Source organism: Phoxinus phoxinus (assembly GCF_949152265.1).
Source record: "Phoxinus phoxinus genome assembly, chromosome: 4".
NCBI lineage: Eukaryota > Metazoa > Chordata > Actinopteri > Cypriniformes > Leuciscidae > Phoxinus > Phoxinus phoxinus.
In genome coordinates, this window is record NC_136879.1 from 15,556,665 (window position 1) to 15,572,651 (window position 15,987).

Below are 15,987 nucleotides of genomic sequence, written 5' to 3' on the forward strand. Positions count from 1 at the left end.
GATGATACCTTTAGAGATCTACCCCATTCAGCACCTTCATTAGCAGATAGCTTTTTGCAGAGGTGTTTACCACGTTATGAAATAAGGGTGAATACCTCTAGTTCATATTTATTTTTTATCTCCTTTTATTAATTGGATACGATTCTGGAAACTTGATTTTCTTCAATAAAAATAAAAAAATACGGAACGAGGACTAGCAAATGTATCAATTGATATTTTGTTTGTTGTTGTTGATAATGAACACCCTCAGAAGAATAGACTACATTCTGTCATTAGGAAGCAATGCATATGTTTAAAGGTGCAGTAAGCGATTTCTCAAAAATGTTGTTGATATTTGAAATCACCAAAAACAAACACACCCCATCTTGAAAGCTCCGCCCCCAAATTCACAAACAAGTTATGCAACACAACACAGGCACTGAAGGCTGATTTATACTTCTGCGTCGGGTGTACGCCGTAGTGTACGTCGTAGGCTACGCAAGTAGGAGATGGCGTCGTGAGCATTTATACTTCTGCGTTTATGTCTGCGTTGCTCTGCAGTTACATCGCCGAAACGCTAGTTGGCGGGGGCGGGTTTTAATGCTCCACTGTGTATAGATTCCTCGTGGCTGTTTTGATTTGGCTACTACAAGCAATGGCGACTGAAAGAGAGCGGATCATGTTGGAGCTGGAGCTTATCGAGTTGGAAAAAAAGTCAATTTTAGTGAAATTTCTGAATTTACAGAACTTCTGAATTTAAAAATGGCGGGCGGTGCAGAAGAACACGCCGGAAACGCGTAGGAGGAAGAGCAATGCTACCAAGCCGACCAATCACAGATCTTGCGGTCCGCGTCGTCGTGACGTGTAGTTACATTTTTGAGGAGGTGCGCGTCAGGGTACGGCGTATGGTACACGTCTATGCGTATGCTACGCCGTATACTGCGCGCACCCGACGCAGAAGTATAAATTGGCCTTGAGTGTGTACTCCTCTTACTGCTGATTGGGAAAGTGTGTTTTGCCGCTCAGTCCGATCCACTTTCAACAGCATTTCTCAGAAATCGCTTAACACACCTTTAAAAACAAACAAAATCTTTAGTTTAAATACTTATATAAAAAAAAAAAAGGAAAAAACTTGCTTGCAAATTCTGAATGAATGCTACATTATTTAATTCCTGCTCCTAGTGTTTTGTTGACAGAAACCGGAAAATCATGTATAAAGGCAATGTTTAAAAAGATGACATTGTTACAAAGTACTGCTCAAATAAATATAATGTGTTCTTTACATCTCCACAGAATTCATACATATGCCACATTCTCTTTCAAATCCAGCAATACCTTTCGACAATGGAAGACAATCCGAATCCTTCGGAAGCCAGTCAGAAACAATCCCTAATAACATCTTTGCATCAGTTTCAAGATCAATATAGGCAAGTCATATTTCCAAAATAGTACAGTAATGCATACAAATCTATTTATCTTCTCCAATAGTACAGCTGGCAACCTACACAGAACTTAAATAAAGGAAAACAAAAAGGAAAGACTGCGTGATTGCAGAAATCAGGCATGTTGGCACATTACAAAGAAGTATACAGGATAGAAATAATCTGTCTGTGATAAAAATGAGTTCAGGGTACAAAGTAGGCAACAGTAAATGTATGTGCATATAGATGTGGTCCAACTGAATGTGTCTTTTTACAGCAAAAGTAACATGATTAAAGCTTTCTTGGCTGACACAAGTCACACAATAGATCTCTCTAGTAAATAAAGCCTAATAGATAAAGTTGTGAAATGAAAGTAGCCCTTGAGAGTGGCGTCTCGCCGAAGCTAAAAGTGAAACATGTAGAAACTCCCCCCAAAAAATACAATGACAGAAACCAATGTCTTAAATAATATCCACAAATTTGTTTTGCCAGTTGCCGAATCAAGTAAGCATGCATTATTTTTCGTTGTGGCGTTATATGCACAGCTTTTGCAGAAGTATTCAAATGCAGTTACTTTATATCCTCTTAACCAGATTAATTATATTTTATTTAGATTACAGTTTGGAGAGTTTTGTCTAAAACACTAGAGAAAAACAAAAAAACAAAAAAATAAGCTAGGATTAGTTTAAATAATTAAAGTAAAAATAAAACGATCAGATTTCTTTACAAATCTTAATGGTCAACATTGTCACACAATGCATTTTAACATCCCAAACTATTGTATAGCTATTTTACTTAAAGGTAAAAAAAAAGAAAAATGTTTGCAGTTAGGCCCGAAACATACTCTACACAAACATGTGACCGCAAGCGCTTTCTAAACTCTTTCTTTCGAGTTTGATTTCAAATGATAAAATGTGTGACAACAACACAAGTGTTGCATTCCCAGCACTGCCACAAGGGGTGCTATAGCAGGTATTAGCATAAACCGTAATCTGTGATCAGTTTTCTCTGGTGAACCACTTACCACCTCCTTTGATTTTATTTTCCATTAATTTTCCTCATTTACTAAATATAACAATGCAAACTCTTTACCATACATATTTGTAGGCTATATAAGGAGATACCAACCTGAACCGCTCTACCATTAGAGAAAGCATTAAGTTACTGAACTGCTTTACGAGTTTTACGACAGTCAATCACTGTCTGCGGATGCCATATCAATACAATTGTCCATGTCTTCTATAAATAAGCAATTTTTGTTTTTTATTGTAAACTCCAAAAATAGTTTAACAAATGTATAGGCCTAATGCGAGTGTTACGCTTTTTTTTTTTGTATCCTTAGATGTCTGTCTTAAAGGAACATGTCGACTTTTTGGGACTTTAGCTTATTCACTGTATCCCCCAGAGTTAGATAAGTCCATAGAATACATAGGCTTCTCATCTCTGTGCGTGCCGTAACTCTGTCTGACGCACCCACCGCTAGCCTAGCTTAGCACAAAGACTGGAGGTAAACGGCTCCAGCTAGCATACTGCTCCCAATAAGTGACAAAATAACGTGTACAACAGTGTGTACAAATAACAAGGTCACATGAGACACAGCCATCTTCTAATATACATACTGGGAACTATAACACTGCTACTTCTGCTGAGTGATTAGCGCAACGCTCTGAGCGAACTCTCTGCTCCTCACCACGGGGCTTCTCAGGTGCTGCGAGCAAATCACTTCTGAGAATATAGTTCCCAGTATGTATACAGTTAGAAGATGGCTGTGTCTCATGTGACCTTGTTATTTGTACACACTGTGACTATACAAATCACAACATGTAAATAGGAAAATGTTGGCGTTATTTTGTCACTTATTGGGAGCAGTATGCTAGCTGGAGCTGTTTACCTCCAGTCTTTGTGCTAAGCTAGGCTAGCGGTGGGTGCGTCAGACAGAGTTACGGCACGCACGGAGATGAGGAGCCTATGTATGTACTTATCTAACTCTGGGGGACACGGTGAATAAGCTAAAGTCCCAAAAAGTCAGCGTGTTCTTTTAAAGCGGTTCATAGCTAGCTAACTAAAAATAATACATCCTGATTAATGGCACAAACATTGGAAGGCAACTCTATGGCTGCCTTGAGTACTACGGTTTGTTTCCTTCCCAGTACTTAAGAATGCAGGAAACAGGTTACACACAAACAAGACTGCGCTCTTGCAAACTGTTGACCAAGCATTGGCGTCTATGCGCTTGTGTAGAGTAGTTTTCTGACCTAAGGCTACAATTTTTCTCTTCCCCACTCAAATCATTCACAAAAAAATATATATATTCGTACGAGTTGTTTGATAGATTGATACATCAAGATAAAACTTCCCAGGCCACTGGAAACAAGAAACTCCAGAGAAAAGGGGTTATGCTACACCTTTGTACAAAACACCTTCTGTTTTAACAAATGTCCTATGATAACTTTAAAACATGCAAACAAACTTCATGAGGAGCTATTGTGATTGTGATGAGCACAAAGAGATTGAAAGGAGTACTATTGTCTCTGGCTTGAAGTACTAAAAAGCCTTTTAAAAGAGTTCTTACATATAGTTCTGTATGTATGTCACGTCCCCCAAACAACATAAACCTAGTTTCCTCTTTTTGAGTAGTAGAAGCCAGTTAAACAGTAACAGAGCTGGAAACAAAACACTGCAGCTTTGAATCCCCATGAATGGGAAAGTTGCCGAGAGCCCACTCCTGTCCTGCGACCATTGCCCTTGAGCAAAGGCACTTAACCCCAGGTTGCTCTAGTCTAGGTGGACTCGGATGAAACACTTTGGATGAAACACATCTGTTAAATGGCAAGTCGAAAAAGTAAATACCTTATCTTGCACTACTCATCCAGATGTTAGAAAGCCTCTATAGTGCCTAAGCAAAGAAAACGTTTGCAACTGTTATGAATCACTACGATAAAACACTACTATAACCGTAAGTCCCTTTAACAGCTATAGTTCAAGTGCTCATTTCTTTTGGAGATTCTTCCTGATCGGCGTGTATTGTGTCCTACCATCCCATCTTTCGTGGCCCAGGACCTGAGTTCGTATTTGTTACGACTTGCTTTGTGCCTGTCCATTTTTTGGCATTCTCTGTCAAACTGTCTTTGTAGCTTCAGTGCCAGTTCTCGGTCCACCTTTTCCTGATTCATTCGCCGGACAATCAGATCATCGAGCCTGTCGCAGGCATTGCAGCCATCGGCCCGAGATATTTTTGCCTGGAGGTTCTCTTCCAAGTGTTTGGTTTTGTGGCTTCTCTTTTTGCCCCTTCTTGAGGTAGGTCTGTTAAGTACACAGCTCCTGGTGCTAGGCTCGTTTATTAAGTTCTCAGGGTCTACAGTACCTGGATTACAATGTCCAGCGAGTTTATCCAACATCGGTGCACACGTTTCTGTGGGTTCACAGAGTGCTTCACATCTGCTACGCCTTTTTGGGGATGAAGTATCTGCAATAGTTTGAGTTGTCGACCTGACATGAGCGCTAACTGGCAGTGTATCTTCCTCTTTGTTACACTGATCAAATATAAGCCGTCGTTTATTACAGACTACAAGTTTATCCTTCTGATCCTTAGACCCTTTGGCACTTGACTCACAAATGCACTGATGATCCTTCAAGCCGTCCGTGGCTACAGCACAGCTGCAGAGTCGGCTGTCCCGTTCTTCTACGGGACTCAGTTTATGGCTAGAATCCTCTGCGATCGGACTTGTGACTGTACCTTTTGAGGTCACCTTGATGCTCTGACGATCAACTTCAATCTGCTTCCACTTCTGCAAGATGGTGGGGCTGGCCTCGTAGCTTGTGGACTTCTGCAGAGTGCGCGTCAAGTTCCTAGGGGTCGACTTCACGATCGTAGGCTCCAAGAGACGACCGTCGGGCAACCTTTTGGGTGGCGTGCACGGCGAGCAGACGATAGGCTTGAAATGGTTGAGTTCTTCCGATATGCTATCATTGCTCTCGGGGCTAATGGACCTCTCTGGTTTCGTTTGAAGCACAACAGAAACGGAAGAGGTGTGGATGCCCCGCCAGTGGTGTCTCTTATCTAGGCTCAGTACCGGAGCTGAAAAAGACAGACTGTTCTCCGAGGAGAGAAGGATTCCAGCGTTGTAACTATGAGTGATGCTTGCCTAGAGCGGGGAAAGAGTGGGAGAGTAGCATCACTGACAATAAAAATTACTGATTCACTGGAAAATGTGACTTTTGTCAAGACTACCACTAGCTGCGTTTACATGGACCCTTATAATCGGATTGAAGGCTCAATCCGATTGAAAAACCTTCATGTAAACACCTTAATTGATCCGATTGAGCTCGATCCGATTTAAATTTCGATCGGATTGAAAGGGGTGGTTTATTCCTTTTGTAATCCGATCAAGAGAACATGTAAACACTTAATCGGACTGAAAACCAAATCTGAAAGGAATGCGCATGTGCAATGACGTAGAAATGACGTAATGACGTATGACGCACTGTTGTTTTTGAAGGGAAGATGGCGTGCGGTAAGCAAAATTGGTCTGTAGCGTTTATATACTATCTATGGTCTGTAGCAGAGACCACGTTGTTGCTGAATATTTTGAAGGAAGAAAAAGCAGTTGAAAGATTAGACGGTCGCAAGACACGCAATAATGACTTGTTCAAGCAGGTTTTTGAAAAACTTAAAACAGCTGGAATTAACAGGTCAGTCGAGCAAATAAAAAATGGTAAGAGGGTGGCTGTTAATTATGCACATCGTGGAACGGCGGCGGGAATCGTCTAGTGCACTGATTGTGCGTAACTGCGCATGTCTAAAACGATCAAATCAGATGTAAAGCTTGTGACATGTAAACGCGCACATCAACCCGATTACTTTATTTGTCGTCCATGTAAACACCTTGTTCGGATTCTTTAATCGGATTGATTTCATTCGGATTGAGCCACGTAAACGCAGCTACTGATTGCAACAACAGTTAATTCCCTACTCCAGGGGTGTCAAACTGTGCTTCTGAAGGACCAAGGTCTGGCAGAGATTAGCTCCTACCTGCCCTAAAACACTCTCTTGGAATAGGGCCCAATAATTTTGCGGACGGAATCGCGAAATTGGCGAATTAACGCGGAATTTCGCGGAATTTTAGATATTTGGAATGGAATTCTGTTTTTGTGTGGGAGAAGAATGTATGTCTGGGGAAAATGCAGACCGGGGGAAGCAAATCTGGGCGACACAACCCCTCCCGTCATTTCTGATCGCGGGATCGCTTCAGTCGATTTAACCTGATTTCTATGGTTGAATGAGGGCTTATGAAACTATAAGCCACGCCCATTCTGAACGCGCAAATTTGCGTTGAAGTGCTGAAATGTCAATCACTCATCACTGTAACCTAATTACGTCCTATTACTTTGGAAAGAAATGTTATTTATCTGACCATAAGATGATTAAAGTTTATTTTAATTCATGCTGACGACACTCGTTGAAAGAGTAGGCAAAAATGTGGAGCAATGATTCGCGGAAGCAACTGTGTGTATAGTCCATTGCACATAGAAGCGTGGATTCATAGAGAAATTAGAAAAAGTGAGATAACGTTGTCATAGAATAGTTTTAAATAATACAATTTTGTTAAATACTAAACATAGTTTCGAGTTTCAGTTCGAGTCTTTTCGTATCCGTTCGGAAAATGCACATTTATTGACCCGAGGCCACTAATACCGAACCCGACCCATGTCCAAGGCACTCGACGAAGTTTTGGACCCGAACCCCCTTGGATCTCGGGTCGGACCTCAGGTTTTCAGATCCAAATGGACCCGCGAAGACCTCTAGTTCACGTCCTCGGAATCAGAATTATGCATTTCTACAGCAACACTATCAACGGCTAAATGAATTTGGAGCGGTCACGTGGTACAAGTCAGAACAAGCTCTCAGAAAATTCTGAATTTAACAAGATGTAATTACATGTTCTACGAGGACGTGAACTCTTTTTACAAGTCGAAATCTTGAAATTACGGTAAGTCAACCATGGCGTGAACACACCTATACAATAAAAAAAGCTGTGGGTTTGACAATTAGGAACGCACAAGATTCATTTTAAGGTGTGGAAAAAAGTCAGTTGTTAAACCGAATGGCAATATATTGGATTTCTAAAAGCACAAATGGACCTACATGAAATTCTCAATTTAGTGCATTGCAGAAGATGTTAAAAATCATTTGTCATTATCTGCACTGAAATCTGTTAGGCTGTTTTCTGGCGCAGGGAAAACCCAAGCGTTTCAGCCCAGTAAGGCTGGTTCGATCCCCAAAGAAGAAAAAAACGCACTTAAGCCAAAAGCATACTTCCTGTGTCACTGCGGGAAATGAAGTACACCTCAGCCTTTAAACTTAGGTTTCTCTATAGGACACAGTTCTTCAAATCTGGCCCTAGAGGTCCACTGTGCTTTGTTCAAACTTGCCCGCTTGTAATTTTCTAGTAATCCTGAAGACCTTGATTAGCTTGTTCATGTGCGTTTAATTAGGGTTGGACCTACACTAAACTGTTTTGGATAAATGTGTCTTCTAAATGGTTGCTTACTAAAATATATACATATTTTTTCAGCACTCTGAAGTGAAGTTGAGAGCCACATATATTTCTTAGAACAGGACTGGTGTTTTATCTAACAATACAACAAATTAGACTGATGATTTACACATTCAGGCAATAACTGAAGTATTATACCTTGTCAGGAACAGCATGATGTGTGTGAACTCTGCTTTTTCCTCTGCCATCCTCAGAGTCCGTACAGCTCCTGCTCCTCTGAACCGCACTGCTATGAAGACAACTGTAATGCAGCACAATGATGGGATGGATGTGTATCTCTATGTAACACCTCAAAATGTTATATTAATTGAGGGAAGCATCACAATTAAGTTCAAACAACATAATTTGCTTGACACTTTTGGCCACTACATAATTTGTATGCCTCTATGTTTTATTTTCATAGTTTTGAGATGTGGAAAATGGTCATAATAAGGAATAATTTTAGCATGTTAGTGTTTTCCAGGTCCCCCGTTCTAGATACAATGAAAAAACATATATGTCTACCACTAGTAGCTAATACATACTAAGCACATAAATACATTTTAAATATAAAGTAAATATGTAAAGTGCAATACCCTCTATTGAAAGCAGGGGAGCATCTTGTTTTTCGTACAAATGCTGAGACGTGTCTGGTCCTCTTTCCCACCGGCTCCTCGTTCTCAGAGTCTGACACTCCACAGAACTGAAACACAGTAACTACAGTGTGAGACGGATGAGCAAATGTTATTCAGCAGTAGCAAAATAGTTAATAATAGAAATATGCCAAGTTGTGAAGTATATGAAGTAACTGTATGTGTGCATGCTTGTTTACACCCAGCTTAGGGCCAAGTAGGAAACAACGAAGAAGAGTTTTGGACATACAGGATATTGACAATGTTTGAGCATCCCACACTCTTCCTTTCTATGGATTTTTTTCTTTCTCTCTTCAGTTTCTTCACTGCATCCACCCTGAAAAATAACCCTGTGCTTTATATATACACATATACTGTATGCAACTGTATTTCACGCTATAAGGAGAACAAGCTAAACAAGATCATTAGAAATCAAAAGTTATTTTTACCTAAATGCCAAATAAGTGCAGGCCATCATTTAAATCCCTTATGAAAGATGTTTGTGAACTTTTCCACTTTGTTGGAACAATAGTAATTGTATCAAATGTTTCATGAAGTTCATTTCAAAAATAGCATGGCATATGTCCAAGAACATTGTAATACTATCATTTTTATTTGTAAATGTAAGCTAAAAATAATGCCATATGAGAAAATGGCAATGAAAAGTGCAAAAAAATGGACTCAGTAGTGTCATGCCTCTGTAACTTACCTTCATCTTTTGTTTCTCATAGTCTTGACGCATTTCTCCAGGCTTATGAATTGGCACAGGGGCACGGAAAATTTCTAAGAGATGAAAACATAAACATAAGAAATCACACACACACAAAAAAAAATAGACAATATGGCCAATTGGCTTACCTTTTTCCTAACACAAAGTCAAACTCACTAATGGGACCAAACCATGACAAACACATTTGATGCTCTCTAGAATCTCAGTTCAGTCACTAGCTCCGCCCACTGACACACACATGCCTGGACAAGTTACCACTCAGTTTCACAAACAGCCAGGTTAGGAAGAGGATACCACACTAGAATGTCTTGTCTTGTAAGTCATAGCGAAAACTAAAACTTGAATAATGTTTTTTTTTTATATAAAACAAATTCTTGAATTCGTTTTAATACTTTATAAAGTCTAAATTATTAAATCACGTATTCATTATGTTGACCACGTTCTGATGGTCATAAACTTGATTTGTTATTCATATGCAAATGAATAAATAAATAACAATATTTTTAATTGGAATTAGGGGGGGGGGGGGGATTTGTCAGTAGTCTGTAGAATAAGTAAAAATATATATATATATATTTTACTCAAACAGATACATATAAAGAATGAATACAGAGAAACTGCTAATTATGCAGTGGTGTCTTATTCTTTCCCCAGAGCTGTCTGTATACAAAAAAATAAAAGTACCCTATATTTTACGTGTTTGATCAAATTAACCACTAAAATCGTCTTTAATTGTGTTTTTTCCAAGTTAAAAACGCAACGCGACTATTAATTTGTAGACACACAAGACCAAACGTAGCGCAGACAGTCCTGGCTGTGTGAAGTGTGTGCGTGTGTGTGTGTAAACGCCCCCAAAACACTGCTGTTTTCTTCCAGATTACAGTTCCCTGTTTTAAAAATAACATTTATGTTTCATATCCTTGAAAATAGAAACACTCGATAATAAAATAGAACTTGTTATTGTGGAGTTATTTGGTCAAACGGTCATCTGAGCTGAAATCACTGAAGGTGTAAAACTGTCTGCCATGTCATTCGGCGATTCCTCCAAGCGTAAACAATGATTTCAAACTCATGATTATGTAATATTCATCCAGTCACACTGACTAACCCCCGTCCGCGATCTCCCCGTCCCTCTGCTCCATCCTCCGCTTGCATCTCTCCGGGTGACTGAGGCGGACCAGCTCCCACAGCTCGGTGTTGACCAGGCTCTTCTCCCGGGACTGCTTGCGGGCCCAGCTGGACACCCGCAGCCGGCACAGCGGACAGCACAGGCTGATCAGCTTCACCGTCCGCTGGAAGCAGTGCAGGCACACCGAGTGTCCGCAGGGCATCGTCACCGGCTCCAGGAGTATCTCCGAGCACACCGGACACCGGGCCTCCTCCAGAGACAGCGGAGCGGCGTGAGCGCCAGGCCTGGTTTTGCCTCTCTGTCCCAGTCCAGTGGATTTGGCGGACCCCACCGCCGCCATCTTCGTTGGTATGAACCCGAGTCTGGGTTTGAAAACAAGCCCCGCCCTATCGTGACGTCACGTGCAGCGGTGGAACTTTTTTTCTTATTTTTTTATAGTCTATGGGTGGAACGACAATTTATTTGATTTTTATATTTTCATTATTATTTTATACACTAGTCACAGAGAACTTAACTTAATAAAATAAAATAAAAAATATATATATATATATATATATTTATTTATTTATTTTTATAATATATATAATAATATAAATATATATAATAAATACTGTACAAAAGTTTGGAACTCACTATTTTTAATGTGTTTGAAAGAAGTCTCATCAAGCCTGCATTTATACTTTTTTGATGAATAAAAAGTTTTAAAAGAACAGCATTTATTTAAAATATAAATATTTTGTAACAATATACACAACCATTCAAAAGTTTGGGGTCATTATTTTCTTTCTTTCTTTCTTTCTTTCTTTCTTTCTTTCTTTCTTTCTTTCTTTCTTTCTTTCTTTCTTTTTTTGAAACTTTATATGAATTATATGAAACTTTTTTGAAAGACATATAATACTTTTATTCAGCAAGGATGTGTAAAAATTATTTTAAAAAAATGATAGTAAAGATTTCTATTGTCAGAAGAGATTTCTATTAAATTAATTATGTTATTTACTTTTTAATTCATCAATGAATCCTAAAAAAAAAAGTATCACAGATTCCAAACAGATATGAAGCAGCACAAATGTTTTCAACATTGATAATAATCAGAAATGTTTCTTGAGTTTAAAATAATCATCAGAATTATTTCTGAAGGATCATGTGACTGAAGACTGAAATTATGTGGAAAAAAACAACTTTAAATCACAGAAATAAATTACATTTTAAAGTATATTAAAATATAAAACCATTATTTACATTTGTAATAATATTTCACAATATCTAAAAAAAAATCTCTATTTTTGATTTCATTTTTTACACTGCTTTTTCTTGATGTAAAGTTTAGTTTAGTCAGTAGCGCACCAAACCAGTAGATGGCAGTAATGCATCACGCTTCCGCTTTCTCCGCCCTCAGGAGCTGAAGTAGAATGAGTCCGTACTGGCCGTACTGGCAGCACTGCAGCGCGTACAGTAAGAAGAATGTCCTTTAACACAACTTGTGTTCTTACTGTACACGCTCATAAAGCATAGATGGAAATCTCTACATTATGAGCGCACAACATCATATTATGTTGGAACTTGCTGTTGTTATCATATTTGTATTCGGTGCACCCTCTTTTAAAACTGGTGTGAAATAAGGACATTACCAGTTATGGATTTCTCCGAAAATCTATCTGATTAATTGCAGATTAATTATCAGTTCGGGCCATACCAGTATATGGTTGATAAATAGCATACATTAAATGTAAAAAATAAGAAGTTGTTTGTATTTATTGCTACCTGCATGTATTATACCCAGCGTGATTCCATAAAACAGGATTCTTGTTTATGAAATAATGAAAAAAAAGTTACATTACTTTGAAGAAGAAAAAAATACACTGCGTGAAACTGCTTTCATTGCTTCACGGTGTCATGCCAACCTTGAATTATGTTTGTTTTATGGACAAATTAAGTTTAAAATATGAAATAAAATTAAAATATGGAACTAATTGTGACCTTGTTTTCCATCCATGCTTCAAAGGCTCAAGTTCACAATGTCAGTCGGTAAGGCTGCTGTCAAGGTGCTGCATTTAGGGAGGATTTCCTACGGTCGTGCCTTGAAGATACAGCAGCTGCACATAAAGCAACATCTGGATCCGTCAAGCATCAGCCCGAACACTTTATTACTGTGTGAACATGAGCCTGTGTACACCATTGGCATCAGACAGGCTCCTTACCCTCCCGAGGAGGAGCGGAGACTCAAAGGCCTGGGCGCAGACTTCTTCCGCACCAACCGAGGCGGTCTAATAACTTTCCATGGACCTGGTCAGTTAGTGTGTTATCCCGTCCTCAACCTGGGCTGCTTTAAGAAGAGTGTGAGATGGTACGTGTGTGAACTGGAAAGGACTGTGATCAAGATGTGCAGTAAATTTGGGATCAACGCCTCCACTTCTCCAGATACAGGCGTCTGGGTGGGCAACAACAAGATTTGTGCAATTGGTAAGTAACTTTTAGTTTGTTTCCTTTTTCCCTATTTAGGCAGCATATAAGGCTTGCGCTCAAAATGTTTTGGCTCATCTGTGTGTATACATATATATATTTATATATACACTACCATACAAAAGTTTGGGGTGGCTACAACCTTTTTTAGGTTTTTGAAAGAAGTTTAACCGAGGCTGCATTGATTTGATTAAAAATACAGTAAAATAGCAATACTGTGGATTGGAATAATATTACAATATAAATAAACGTTGAAATATTTTAAAATTAAAAATGTTTTATCCTTCAGAAATCACTCTAATACGCTTATTTGGATCTCGTAAAACATTTCTTATTATTATCAGTGTTGAAAGTTGTGCTGCTTAATATTTGTGGAAACCATGATATAGCCTATTTATTTTTTGTTCCAGGATACTTAATGTTTAAAAGAACTGCAAAAAAAGTATTTACAGTCACTTTTGATCAATATAATGCATTTTTGCAAAGTATTGAAGCCTGTTTCCACCACAGAACATTTTAAAAGTTATTTTTATCTCACAATTGCATTTAATATCTCACAATTCTGACTTTATAACACGCAATTGTGAGTTTATATCTTGCAATTCTGACTTTATAACTCACAATTGTGACTTTATATCTCACAATTCTGACTTTATAACTCACAATTGTGACTTTATATCACCCAATTCTGACTTTATAACTCACAATTGTGACTTTATATCACCCAATTCTGACTTTATAACTCACAATTGCTATTTTGAGATAAAAAGTCAGAAATGTGAGATGTAAACTCGCAATTGTGAGAAAAAAAGTACAAATTGTGGGGTCAAAATTCGCATTTACCTTTTTTATTTTTTATTCTGTGGCGGAAACAAGCTTCCATAGCAAAGTTTTAATTTCTGTAAAGATACAAGTAAAAATCTTAGTCTTAAAATCTGTAGAATGTTCCCAAAAGCATTTTCATTGTCACAATTTGATTGGTCACCTAAAAAAAGTGAATTTTATTTTATCATATAATTTCTTTGTATAAAATGTTTCAACAATATATTTCCAGCTTTAAATGGAGAAGAAGAAAAAAATCAGGACCCCACTATATATTTTGTACAAATAAAGTTCAAGAGAAGAATGTGATCAAGTGTTTTGTTGGTAACTGTCTTGTTTTGCAGGTATCCACTGTGGAAGATACATCACCTCTCATGGTTTGGCTCTTAACTGCAACACAGACATGAGTTGGTTTGACAACATTGTGCCATGTGGGATTGTGGGAAAAGGTGTGACCTCACTGAGCCGAGAGCTGGGACGGGATGTCTCGTCTGAAGAGGCCATACCAAAACTGCTGGAAGCCTTTACTGAACAATTTAACTGCACTTTAACATATAATGGTAGCTTCAGTTGAAACACTTCTTAATTGTAAACATTAGCCTTTTTTAATCAACAAATGTGTAAATTTGTCTGCGTTTAATGTTATTAAAAAGAATTGCATTTTGCATTGTCAATTTATCTTCCCATACAAATATTTTGGTGGTGCCATGGTACAGTGATGGTTTCAGATGGTAATACTGAATGCTTGCTATATCAATGTACCATGCTATTACTACATGGTACCCCAAGGAGTGACCAATATGAACAATAAAGACCAGGAGTTGCAGTTCACATTTCCAAAGGCAGAAGTGAGCAATAGATCAATGAGTTTTAGGATCCAACCTTGAACTAACTTAAAATATAGAAACACTAATATTAGGCATATGCAAAATCAATTAAGGGTCATCTTTGCAAATAAGATTCTGATTGGTCATGAGTGTAGATAATTCTAGAAAATTTCTAAAGGCTGTTATTTAAATGAACTAATTGATTACCTTTCGACACTAGCCTGGCAAGCCAGACCTACATCAAGATGTTATGTCTGGCAACTCACCATTGGGATGGCTCAACCCGAGGGTCGGGATAAACTATTGTCTTTCAAATTCCCTCTGCACCTAGATAGCGCTAAAACCAACCAGAGCAATGAAGAAGGTGACGTAGTCAGAGCGGCAAAGATCCGGTCCAGCAAAACTCTGAACACTTCTTCCTGTTTTAAGAATGACTTAAGTGCCGTTCTTTGCTCTTTTCTCAAAGAAAAGCTTAACTCCAAGTCCTCCAGAGTCGCGGCCAAAGCCGATTCAAAAGACCGCTGTTTGCCAGCAGCAGCAGCCATTCTTTGTTTTCAATTCTTTGTTGCCAACTATTTTTAAAGGAAAGTAGCTAATGCCTTCCCTAAAATCGCTAAATGACGCTAGATGACGTCATGCGTCAATTAGCATATTCATGACATCGCGTCATACTTGCGTTCTGCTTGCCTAATGTGTTTTCTCTAAATGAATGCTCACATACTGTATTTATTCGGCTATATTATATTATATTATATTATATATAGCCGAATGTAAAATAAAGCTGTTCTCATTTCCTATATATTTTTTGTAAGACAATATGAATAGCTATGATATAGGCCTAGTGAATGACTAAATTTTTGTATAGGCCTATGGAAATTTATCTGAATTGAGAGAGTTCGGGAACCGGAGGAACTAAAGCTCTGTGACACTTGCTAGACTACCCTCGCTGCAAAATAAATGTTGCTGCCGCTAGGGTGCGTCTAGATTTCTAGGCTATTTCGATACACTATATTCTTGATTTATATGCAAAACAGACATCCGAACAATGTCAATCCAGGAGGGCTGGATTGTCACAACATTAAAACCACTTGCCTAATATCATGTAGGTCCCAAAACAGCTCTGATCGAACGAGGCATGGACTCCACAAGACCTCTGAACGTGTCCTGTGGTGTTAAGGCACCAAGACAAGTTGCGAGATGGGAATTGCAAGGCCTCCAGGATCGGATTTGTTGGTCCGGCACATCCCTCAGATGCTCAGTCAGATTGAGATCTGGGGAATTTGGAGGCCAAACCAAAACCTTAAATTTTTTGTCATTTTCTCGAACCATTCCTGAAATGTTTTGCAGTGTGGCATGGTGCAGGATCCTGCTGAAAGGCCACTGCCATCAGGGAACACCATTGACATTTAGGGGTGTCCGTGGTCTGCAACAATCTTCATGTAGACTGTGGG

General features: G+C 38.7%; 2 protein-coding genes across 5 annotated transcripts; one reads left to right on the top strand and one right to left on the bottom strand.

Annotated features, from left to right (window-relative positions):
* Positions 1 to 1,230: 1,230 nt before the first annotated feature.
* On the bottom strand, positions 1,231 to 10,832 carry rnf169 (ring finger protein 169). 2 transcript variants are annotated; one of them, XM_079609525.1, is made up of 7 exons: positions 10,407 to 10,832; positions 9,278 to 9,351; positions 8,819 to 8,905; positions 8,533 to 8,639; positions 8,096 to 8,198; positions 3,411 to 5,545; positions 1,231 to 2,792 (listed from the first exon to the last, which is right to left on the bottom strand). In XM_079609525.1, the coding sequence occupies exons 1-6, from the start codon at positions 10,765 to 10,767 to the stop codon at positions 4,367 to 4,369; spliced, it is 1,911 nt and encodes a 636-aa protein (XP_079465651.1). In that variant the 5' UTR covers positions 10,768 to 10,832; the 3' UTR covers positions 1,231 to 2,792; positions 3,411 to 4,366. The 2 variants fall into 2 exon arrangements, with proteins under 2 accessions (XP_079465651.1, XP_079465650.1); XM_079609524.1 differs by having other exon boundaries at positions 2,733 to 2,864; positions 3,345 to 5,545.
* lipt2 (lipoyl(octanoyl) transferase 2) lies at positions 10,411 to 14,381 on the top strand. Of its 3 annotated transcripts, none has more exons than XM_079609527.1 (3): positions 10,411 to 10,775; positions 12,430 to 12,887; positions 14,054 to 14,381. In XM_079609527.1, the coding sequence occupies exons 2-3, from the start codon at positions 12,443 to 12,445 to the stop codon at positions 14,281 to 14,283; spliced, it is 675 nt and encodes a 224-aa protein (XP_079465653.1). In that variant the 5' UTR covers positions 10,411 to 10,775; positions 12,430 to 12,442; the 3' UTR covers positions 14,284 to 14,381. The 3 variants fall into 3 exon arrangements, with proteins under 3 accessions (XP_079465653.1, XP_079465654.1, XP_079465652.1); XM_079609528.1 differs by lacking the exon at positions 10,411 to 10,775 and adding an exon at positions 11,782 to 11,879 and having other exon boundaries at positions 14,054 to 14,374; XM_079609526.1 differs by lacking the exon at positions 10,411 to 10,775 and having other exon boundaries at positions 12,401 to 12,887; positions 14,054 to 14,311.
* Positions 14,382 to 15,987: the final 1,606 nt, after the last annotated feature.